The sequence below is a fragment of the Cherax quadricarinatus genome, chromosome 97, assembly GCF_038502225.1.
Source record: "Cherax quadricarinatus isolate ZL_2023a chromosome 97, ASM3850222v1, whole genome shotgun sequence".
Taxonomy (NCBI): domain Eukaryota; kingdom Metazoa; phylum Arthropoda; class Malacostraca; order Decapoda; family Parastacidae; genus Cherax; species Cherax quadricarinatus.
The window spans coordinates 12,313,231-12,324,778 of record NC_091388.1 but is presented as its reverse complement, the minus strand read 5'-3'; the positions used below and the strand labels follow the sequence as shown (position 1 = coordinate 12,324,778).

The window sequence follows — 11,548 nt, the reverse complement described above, 5'->3', positions numbered from 1 at the left end:
GGGTCCACTGTATATGCTTGTACATGTATGCGTAGTGTGACCAAAGTGTAAGTAGAAGTAGCAAGACGTACCTGAAATCTTGCATGTTCATGAGACAAAAAAGGACACCAGCAATCCTACCATTCTTTCTTTCTTTCAACACACCGGCCGTATCCCACCGAGGCGGGGTGGCCCAAAAGGAAAAACGAAAGTTTCTCCTTTTACATTTAGTAATATATACAGGAGAAGAGGTTACTAGCCCCTTGCTCCCGGCATTTTAGTTGCCTCTTACAACACGCATGGCTTACGGAGGAAGAATTCTGTTCCACTTCCCCATGGAGATAAGAGGAAATAAACAAGAATAAGAACTAGAAAGAAAATAGAAGAAAACCCAGAGGGGTGTGTATATATGTGCTTGTACATGTATGTGTAGTGTGACCTAAGTGTAAGTAGAAGTAGCAAGACGTACCTGAAATCTTGCATGTTCATGAGACAGAAAAAAGGACACCAGCAATCCTACCATTATGTAAAACAATTACAGGTAACTTCATAATTATACTACATAATTAATCCTACTTAATAGTCTACGTCTAGTTCTTAAGTAATCTTTACATATTAGGATTAGTTTGAAATACATAGCATGTTAGTGGCTTACTTTTGTGCTTAATAATATTTTATTACAAGTAAATTACATTATCTATATACTGCAGAAATGAAATTGTGGTATCTCATGCCTTATATGTCAATATTTTCTACCTTTATCATTCTTTAGGTGTTTTCTGTTAACACATCAGCTGTCTTCTACCAAAGCAGGGTGACCACCGGGCAGGGTGACCACCTGGGCAGGATGACCACCGGGCAGGGTGACCACCTGGGCAGGGTGACCACCGGGCAGGGTGACCACCCAGGCAGGATGACCACCGGGCAGGATGACCACCCAGGCAGGGTGACCACCCAGGCAGGGTGACCACCGGGGCAGGGTGACCACCCAGGCAGGGTGACCACCCAGGCAGGGTGACCACCCAGGCAGGGTGACCACCCGGGCAGGATGACCACCGGGCAGGATGACCACCTGGGCAGGGTGACCACCCAGGCAGGGTGACCACCCAGGCAGGGTGACCACCGGGCAGGATGACCACCTGGGCAGGGTGACCACCCAGGCAGGATGACCACCCGGGCAGGGTGACCACCGGGCAGGATGACCACCTGGGCAGGGTGACCACCCAGGCAGGGTGACCACCCAGGCAGGGTGACCACCCAGGCAGGGTGACCACCCAGGCAGGGTGACCACCCAGGCAGGGTGACCACCCAGGCAGGGTGACCACCCGGGCAGGGTGACCACCCGGGCAGGGTGACCACCCGGGCAGGGTGACCACCCAGGCAGGGTGACCACCCAGGCAGGGTGACCACCGGGCAGGATGACCACCCAGGCAGGGTGACCACCCAGGCAGGGTGACCACCCAGGCAGGGTGACCACCCAGGCAGGGTGACCACCCAGGCAGGGTGACCACCCAGGCAGGGTGACCACCCAGGCAGGGTGACCACCCAGGCAGGGTGACCACCCAGGCAGGGTGACCACCCAGGCAGGGTGACCACCCAGGCAGGGTGACCACCCAGGCAGGGTGACCACCCAGGCAGGGTGACCACCCAGGCAGGGTGACCACCCAGGCAGGGTGACCACCCAGGCAGGGTGACCACCCAGGCAGGGTGACCACCCAGGCAGGGTGACCACCCAGGCAGGATGACCACCCGGGCAGGATGACCACCCGGGCAGGGTGACCACCCGGGCAGGGTGACCACCCAGGCAGGATGACCACCCAGGCAGGATGACCACCCGGGCAGGATGACCACCCAGGCAGGGTGACCACCCAGGCAGGGTGACCACCCAGGCAGGGTGACCACCCAGGCAGGATGACCACCCAGGCAGGGTGACCACCCAGGCAGGGTGACCACCCAGGCAGGGTGACCACCCAGGCAGGGTGACCACCCGGGCAGGGTGACCACCCATGCAGGATGGCCACCCAGGCAGGATGACCACCCAGTGTAGACAGCCTGTACTGTCTGCACAGACAGTTTATGCTGTCTGCCAGCTTAGTTCATATTTTGCGGCACTAAGGTGCTGCCCTCTCTAGGCCTGCCCAGGTCAGTGGGACGCTGGTCCCACTCGCACTCGCCCATTCACTTAGAGGCCTAGAAGCAGTCAACAAGTCTACTCTCTCCCTAGTGGGCATGACCCTCCTGGACCATGGGCACAACACACAAGCCTGTGTACCCACCACGACCATGCAAATAAAGCAAGAAGCCTCCGAGGACGTTTATCATTGAACCCCACTCCGTTGCAGCATCACCAAATAATCTCGTTATACCAGGCAGGATGACCACCCAGGCAGGGTGACCACCCGGGCAGAGTGACCACCTGGGCAGGGTGACCACCCGGGCAGGGTGACCACCTGGGCAGGGTGACCACCCAGGCAGAGTGACCACCCGGGCAGGGTGACCACCTGGGCAGGGTGACCACCCAGGCAGAGTGACCACCTGGGCAGGGTGACCACCCGGGCAGGGTGACCACCTGGGCAGGGTGACCACCCAGGCAGAGTGACCACCTGGGCAGGGTGACCACCTGGGCAGGGTGACCACCCGGGTAGGGTGACCACCTGGGCAGGGTGACCACCCAGGCAGAGTGACCACCCGGGCAGGGTGACCACCTGGGCAGGGTGACCACCCAGGCAGAGTGACCACCCGGGTAGGGTGACCTGAAAATGAAGAAACAGTTTTTTCTTTTCATATTTAGTAACATATGCAGGAGAAGGGGTTACTAACCCCTTGCTCCCTGCATTTTAGTCGCCTCTTATGACATGCATGGCTAGTGGAGAAAGGATTCTTTTCCACCTCCCCATGGAGAAATACTACAAACATTGTCTGATATTTTTAGGATATGTTCGAAACTCTCCATGAGGAAGTGGGACAGAATTCTTCCTCCATAAGCCATGCATGTCATAAGAGGCGACTAAAATGCCAGGAGCAAGAGACTATACACAAATAATCCGCACGTAGAAGAGAGGAGCTTACGGCAATGTTTCAGTCTCACCTGGACCATTTACAAAGTGGATCATTCCAGTCACGGTATTGTGCCTTTTTTTGTTATTTATGCAAGGGGCTAGTAACACCTTCTCCCATATACGTACATTACTAGAGTCATTTTTCTTTCAGGGCCACCCAGCCTCAGTGGGATATGGCTGGTTTGTTGAAAGAAAGAATATATAATAATGATATTATACACAATAATGATATAATAAAGATATACACAATATAGAAGATTCTCAATGTGTTTGTAAGTCAAGGACTTGGTGTATATTAGACAATTAGGGTGACTGACATATACTGCTACTCTACAGAAACACTGTGGGCAGCCTTGAAATTAAAATGTGATTACCATCAACAGGATATATAGCAAAGATATCAAACTAACTTTAGTACACCACTACTTCCTGATAGTAATGACAATATCTTGAAGTTTTGAAAACTGTGCGAATGGAAGATGTTCAGGAGACAAGTCAATCTCTTTTGAGGGTGCTGGAGAGAAGGTGAAGTTCTGGAGCAATGCTGCTGAGAAGATAAACAGCTCCATCCTGGCCAAAGACTCGCCCAGACATTGCCGTCGACCTGGTGACAAATTTGGTGTGTGAATTTCAGCATTACAAATTAGAAAAAGAGGATCAATACCATGACCGGAATAATACACAAATAACACGCACATGGGAGAGAGAGAAGCTTATGATGACATTTTGGTCTGACCTGGATCATTTACAAAGTCACACTCAAACACAAAGAGGTATCATTGTGACTTTTTAATGGTCTAAGTAGGACCAAAATGTTATAATCTCTCTCTCTACTGAAATTAGAATAAAACTACTGTCTGCTATAAACATAGAAGAAGTATATACTATGATCAATTCCTTTAGTATTAAGTAGTATGTAAGCCATTAATATAGGTAGTAGGTAGGTAGACAGCAACCACCTAGGGAGGTACTACCGTTCTGCCAAGTGAGTGCAAAACGAAAGCTTGTAATTGTTTTACATGATGGTAGGATTGCTGGTGTCCATTTTTCTGTCTCATAAACATGCAAGGTTTCAGGTACATCTTGCTATTTCTACTTACACTTATGTCACACTACACATACATATACAAGCATATATATACACACCCCTCTGGGTTTTCTTCTATTTTCTTACTAGTTCTTGTTCTTGTTTATTTCCTCTTACCTCCATGGGGAAGTGGAACAGAATTCTTCCTCCGTAACCCATGTGTGTTGTAAGAGGCGACTAAAATGCCAGGAGCAAGGGGCTAGTAACCCCTTCTCCTGTATATATTACTAAATGTAAAAGGAGAAACATTTGTTTTTCCTTTTGGGGCACCCCGCCTTGGTGGGATATGGCCGGCGTGTTGAAAGAAGAAAAGTCATTAAATTAAGTCTGCCCATAATGTCTAGGCATGATAGTGGCTCTCTTTGTACTGTACCCCATTATTGTAATTTCATAATCTCAGTGTAACCTTGCAAAGAAATTAACCTTGTTTGTTTTATGTGCAGGTTATTCACGTATTATAAATTAGGCCAGATGTACAGAAGACATATTTTTGTTTTTCTACCTCAATGGTTATCTCCCACTAAAGTAGGGTAAACAAAAGGAAAAAAACACATAATTTTTCTTACAATCATGTACAATGATATATTTAATCTACTTACATATACATCCATTATGTATTCAGTGTTATTTCTATACACTTAATGTCCTTAAAAGCATACTTGTACTGTATATTGCCCCTGTAATATTAATTTAGGCTTAAACTTGTCCAAAATGCTGTGCATAACCATCGGCTTTCTGCACGCATTCAAGTGTCAACCATTCCTGTATATACAATGGATCATGTGGAAATAAACTTCAAATTTGCACTTGAAAACTGTGAATCACTCATTTAACTGCTGTCTTCCCAGAAGTGTGCTAACATCCCTAATTCAGAGATAATTATCATTATTACATTTATGTAATGAGAGAGTGGGTGAGATGTTATCAACAAATTTTGTTGAAAATAAGAAAAAGTTTTGGAGTGAGATTAACAAGTTAAGAAAGCCTAGAGAACAAATGGATTTGTCAGTTAAAAATAGGAGGGGTAGGGGTCGGCCTAGGAAAGGTTGGAGAGAGGGGGTAAAGGAGGTTTTGTGTGCGAGGGGCTTGGACTTCCAGCAGGCATGCGTGAGCGTGTTTGATAGGAGTGAATGGAGACAAATGGTTTTTAATACTTGACGTGCTGTTGGAGTGTGAGCAAAGTAACATTTATGAAGGGGTTCAGGGAAACCGGCAGGCCGGACTCGAGTCCTGGAGATGGGAAGTACAGTGCCTGCACTCTGAAGGAGGGGTGTTAATGTTGCAGTTTAAAAACTGTAGTGTAAAGCACCCTTCTGGCAAGACAGTGATGGAGTGAATGATGGTGAAAGTTTTTCTTTTTCGGGCCACCCTGCCTTGGTGGGAATCGGCCAGTGTGATAATAATAATAATAATAAAAAAACAAAATTTGAAATAATGTTCAATTAATTCACCACTCAAATCATTTGGGATTTGTCAACTTGCTCGTTGTATGATTCATTTTGGGAAATGAAAAATTTCTAAGTAGAGCCCAAAATTTATTTGCAAGGAGGGAACAACCTTTTCCATGTTCTGGCAATAAATTCCAGATCTTTGTGCCCTTTATGTGTATAGCAGTTTTTGCATAGGGTGAGGCTGATACAACGGATGTCAAAGAGTCTTGTTGTTGCTGCTGTTGTTGTTTTCTGCCTCGTGTTATGCCTGTGTGTTCTGTTGTAGTTATCAACAAAGACTGACAGGAGGGTTGAAACTGGAGTATAATGTTCTGTGTATGTAAAACACATAATAATGTGAGTGACCTAGCAGGCAAAGATCTCATTTCACGTGCTAAGGGTCCAGGTTCAATTACTAGCAGGGTAGAAACATTCAATGCATTTCCTTACACCCACTGTCCTGTTCACTTAGCAAGTAGGTAGTACCTGCTTGTTAGTAAACTGGTGCAGGTCACATCCTGTGGGAAATCAGCCAGCCACAGACAGCAAAAATATTAAACAGTATAGATTGCAGTCATCCTTCCACAAAGACTAAAAAATCACTCAATTAGCACTAAATGAAACTGCAACCTCACTTCTTTTTAAGTCATTGGCTAATACTTCAATTTTCTGTACACAAGTAAACAAAGACATCATTATTTCAGTGGTTGACACCAGCAGAGTTTAGCCACACTACACTTAATTACCTTACTATAGCCACACCAACATTCACAGCATCAGCAAACAAGTTATTAAGTGCGAACTTATCAAGTGTTCAATTGCATCAATCACTGCTGACACAGCTTGTGTAAAATTAACACTCCTACCTTCACAAGTGCATTCTTTTACTTCTTTGTCAACTGTTAAAGGGATGAGGGACTGGCAGCTCCCTTCCCCTATGCACATATTGGAACCAACTTACCTGCTGTGGGGTCTGTCCATAATCAGAGAGGCAGCTAACACTCCCAGGTGCTGTTCCTTCGCCCACATGAGGCTACTACTCAATGCTCATATACAAGGAGAATGGTACCTGCAAACAATTAATATTTAGTAACCATGCCTCATGAAATCATAACAAAAAGACTGCAAACAAGACATGGAATGGGTGACATTTAAACCAGTGGCGACTGAGTCATAAAAATGAACATGTACCTAGTTGGATGAATATTATTGTAGCCAGCTGGCAGAGTGGCTTATGCACTAGCCTGCAGTTTTACGACATCACTAAAAATAAGACTGTGGTTTGTTAATGTGTAAGTAACTCTGGTGTAAATCTTAGCTTCCTATATTGTTGGTGCTGACCTAACCAGCACCAGCATGTGCTTTCCAAGTTAGCAGCTTCTGCAACTAGGTTCAAAGAGCATAATTCACTAAGCTAACTCTGCTGCTGCTGCTGCTGCTGCTGTTACAGGCAGGTCCAGCTTTACAGCACTTTGGTTTACAAATTTTCACTTTATGGTACTTCGCTAATGCAGTGGTTTTCAATTTCATTTACTCAAACTTTCTTACAATAAATTTATTCACCATTCATTTTAAGCTAAGGATGAAAATATTTTAATGTAAGTAATGTGTGTACTCTGTTCATTTTTTAGGCCTACTTCTATTGCTCACTTTATATATGATACTGTAAACATATCAGGCATTTATATTCATTTCAAAGTGGAAAAAAAAGCTATGTTTCACTTTACATTATTATTATAATCAAAAAGAACTGCTAAGCCACAAGGACTATACAGCGCTGCATTTCACTTTACAGCAATAACCCACAACCTAACCTGCTGTATAAACAGTACCTTCCTGTACAGCAGTGGCCTGGAACCTAACCTGTATAAGCAGGGCCTTCCTGTACAGCAGTGGCCTGGAACCTAACCTGTATAAGCAGGGCCTTCCTGTACAGCAGTGGCCTGGAACCTAACCTGTATAAGCAGGGCCTTCCTGTACAGCAGTGGCCTGGAACCTAACCTGTATAAGCAGGGCCCTCCTGTACAGCAGTGGCCTGGAACCTAACCTGTATAAGCAGGGCCCTCCTGTACAGCAGTGGCCTGGAACCTAACCTGTATAAGCAGGGCCTTCCTGTACAGCAGTGGCCTGGAACCTAACCTGTATAAGCAGGGCCTTCCTGTACAGCAGTGGCCTGGAACCTAACCTGTATAAGCAGGGCCCTCCTGTACAGCAGTGGCCTGGAACCTAACCTGTATAAGCAGGGCCTTCCTGTACAGCAGTGGCCTGGAACCTAACCTGTATAAGCAGGGCCTTCCTGTACAGCAGTGGCCTGGAACCTAACCTGTATAAGCAGGGCCTTCCTGTACAGCAGTGGCCTGGAACCTAACCTGTATAAGCAGGGCCTTCCTGTACAGCAGTGGCCTGGAACCTAACCTGTATAAGCAGGGCCCTCCTGTACAGCAGTGGCCTGGAACCTAACCTGTATAAGCAGGGCCCTCCTGTACAGCAGTGGCCTGGAACCTAACCTGTATAAGCAGGGCTTGCCTGTACAGCAGTACCCTAGAACCTAACCTGTACAAGCAGGGCCTGCCTGTACAGCAGTACCCTAGAACCTAACCTGTATAAGCAGGGCCTTCCTGTACAGCAGTGGCCTGGAACCTAACTTGTATAAGCAGGGCTTGCCTGTACAGCAGTACCCTAGAACCTAACCTGTATAAGCAGGGCCTGCCTGTACAATACTATCCCAGAACCTGTATAAGCAGGGCCTGCCTGTACAGCAGTACCCTAGAACCTAACCTGTATAAGCAGGGCCTGCCTGTACAATACTATCCCAGAACCTGTATAAGCAGGGCCTGCCTGTACAATACTATCCCAGAACCTGTATAAGCAGGGCCTGCCTATACAATACTATCCCAGAACCTGTATAAGCAGGACCTGCCTATACAATACTATCCCAGAACCTGTATAAGCAGGGCCTGCCTGTACAGCAGTACCCTAGAACCTAACCTGTATAAGCAGGGCCTGCCTGTACAATACTATCCCAGAACCTGTATAAGCAGGGCCTGCCTGTACAATACTATCCCAGAACCTGTATAAGCAGGGCCTGCCTGTACAATACTATCCCAGAACCTGTATAAGCAGGGCCTGCCTGTACAATACTATCCCAGAACCTGTATAAGCAGGGCCTGCCTGTACAGCAGTACCCTAGAACCTAACCTGTATAAGCAGGGCCTGCCTGTACAGCAGTACCCTAGAACCTAACCTGTATAAGCAGGGCCTGCCTGTACAATACTATCCCAGAACCTGTATAAGCAGGGCCTGCCTGTACAATACTATCCCAGAACCTGTATAAGCAGGGCCTGCCTGTACAATACTATCCCAGAACCTGTATAAGCAGGGCCTGCCTGTACAATACTATCCCAGAACCTGTATAAGCAGGGCCTGCCTGTACAATACTATCCCAGAACCTGTATAAGCAGGGCCTGCCTGTACAATACTATCCCAGAACCTGTATAAGCAGGGCCTGCCTGTACAGCAGTACCCTAGAACCTAACCTGTATAAGCAGGGCCTGCCTGTACAGCAGTACCCTAGAACCTAACCTGTATAAGCAGGGCCTGCCTGTACAGCAGTACCCTAGAACCTAACCTGTATAAGCAGGGCCTGCCTGTACAATACTATCCCAGAACCTGTATAAGCAGGGCCTGCCTGTACAATACTATCCCAGAACCTGTATAAGCAGGGCCTGCCTGTACAATACTATCCCAGAACCTGTATAAGCAGGGCCTGCCTGTACAATACTATCCCAGAACCTGTATAAGCAGGGCCTGCCTGTACAATACTATCCCAGAACCTGTATAAGCAGGGCCTGCCTGTACAATACTATCCCAGAACCTGTATAAGCAGGGCCTGCCTGTACAATACTATCCCAGAACCTGTATAAGCAGGGCCTGCCTGTACAGCAGTACCCTAGAACCTAACCTGTATAAGCAGGGCCTGCCTGTACAATACTATCCCAGAACCTGTATAAGCAGGGCCTGCTGTACAATACTATCCCAGAACCTGTATAAGCAGGGCCTGCCTATACAATACTATCCCAGAACCTGTATAAGCAGGGCCTGCCTGTACAATACTATCCCAGAACCTAACCTGTATAAGCAGGGCCTGCCTGTACAATACTATCCCAGAACCTGTATAAGCAGGGCCTGCCTGTACAGCAGTACCCTATAACCTAACCTGTATAAGCAGGGCCTGCCTGTACAATACTATCCCAGAACCTGTATAAGCAGGGCCTGCTGTACAATACTATCCCAGAACCTGTATAAGCAGGGCCTGCCTATACAATACTATCCCAGAACCTGTATAAGCAGGGCCTGCCTGTACAATACTATCCCAGAACCTAACCTGTATAAGCAGGGCCTGCCTGTACAATACTATCCCAGAACCTGTATAAGCAGGGCCTGCCTGTACAATACTATCCCAGAACCTAACCTGTATAAGCAGGGCCTGCCTGTACAATACTATCCCAAAACCTAACCTGTATAAGCAGGGCCTGCCTGTACAATACTATCCCAGAACCTGTATAAGCAGGGCCTGCCTGTACAATACTATCCCAGAACCTAACCTGTATAAGCAGGGCCTGCCTGTACAATACTATCCCAGAACCTAACCTGTATAAGCAGGGCCTGCCTGTACAATACTATCCCAGAACCTAACCTGTATAAGCAGGGCCTGCCTGTACAACAGTAACCCAGACCTTAACCTGCTGTATCATGACACTCACACAAGCTCACCCTTCACTTTTTCATTAATTACTCTATCTTCCACACTTTAATATCAATCCCTAACACATTCAACATCTGTATAAACAACACAGCTAGGGGAAACTGAATGACTGTTAATACAGCAGAAATCTCTACTTACAATCAAATTACCAGCTAACACTGCTCTTGTACAGTTTGACCAATTTTTCCCAGTGGTTACACTATCATAAATACCAATCAATCATTGCATAAAAGTAAAAAAAACTGTCATAATTCTTCAATTCCACTGACAAAACATACAAAATTGCCTCTCATACAAGGATATATGTCTACTATACATACAAAGACATATGTCTACCATACATACAAGGACTGAACAAAACATACATACAAGGATATGTCTCTACTATACATACAAAGACATATGTCTACCATACATACAAGGACTGAACAAAACATACATACAAGGATATGTCTCTACTATACATACAAAGACATATGTCTACCATACATACAAGGACAATGCCTGCACTTTAAAGGAGGGGGGGGGTTAGGATATTGCCAGTTTGGAGGGATATGTTGTGTATCTTTATACATATATGCTTCAAAACTGGTGTGTTCTGAGCACCTCTGCAAAAACAGTGAGTGTGTGTGACATCAAAATGTTGAATTATGATGAAAGTATCTTCTTTTTGGGGATATTCTTTCTTTTAGGGTCACCCTGCCTCGATGGGAGATGGCAGACTTGTTAAAAAAAAAAATATACAAGGACATGCGTCTACCATACATACAAGGACGTGTGTCTACCATGCATATAAGGACATGCGTCTACCATACATACAAGGACATGTGTCTACCATGCATACAAGGACGTGTGTCTACCATACATACAAGGACATGTGTCTACCATGCATACAAGGACATGTGTCTACCATACATACAAGGACATGTGTCTACCATGCATACAAGGACATGTGTCTACCATACATACAAGGACATGCATCTACCATACATACAAGGACATGTGTCTACCATACATACAAGGACATGTGTCTACCATACATACAAGGACATGCATCTACCATACATACAAGGACATACGTCTACCATACATACAAGGACATGCGTCTACCATACATACAAGGACGTGTCTACCATACATACAAGGACATGCGTCTACCATACATACAAGGACATGCGTCTACCATACATACAAGGACGTCTCTCTCCATACAAATAATACTCTCACA

At 46.2% G+C, this 11,548-nt stretch overlaps 1 protein-coding gene across 1 annotated transcript; it reads right to left on the bottom strand.

Moving 5' to 3' along the window:
• Positions 1-620: 620 nt before the first annotated feature.
• LOC128704991 (uncharacterized) lies at positions 621-8,397 on the bottom strand. The gene is made up of 3 exons (XM_070105225.1): positions 6,517-8,397; positions 2,719-3,642; positions 621-2,395 (listed from the first exon to the last, which is right to left on the bottom strand). The coding sequence occupies exon 3, from the start codon at positions 1,985-1,987 to the stop codon at positions 770-772; it is 1,218 nt and encodes a 405-aa protein (XP_069961326.1). The 5' UTR covers positions 1,988-2,395; positions 2,719-3,642; positions 6,517-8,397; the 3' UTR covers positions 621-769.
• Between the last annotated feature and the right edge of the window lie 3,151 nt (positions 8,398-11,548).

Coding starts and splice junctions, on each gene's coding strand:
- LOC128704991 (XM_070105225.1), bottom strand. CDS start 1,987: ATGGGTGGTCACCCTGCCCGGGTGGTCACCCTGCCTGGGTGGTCACCC.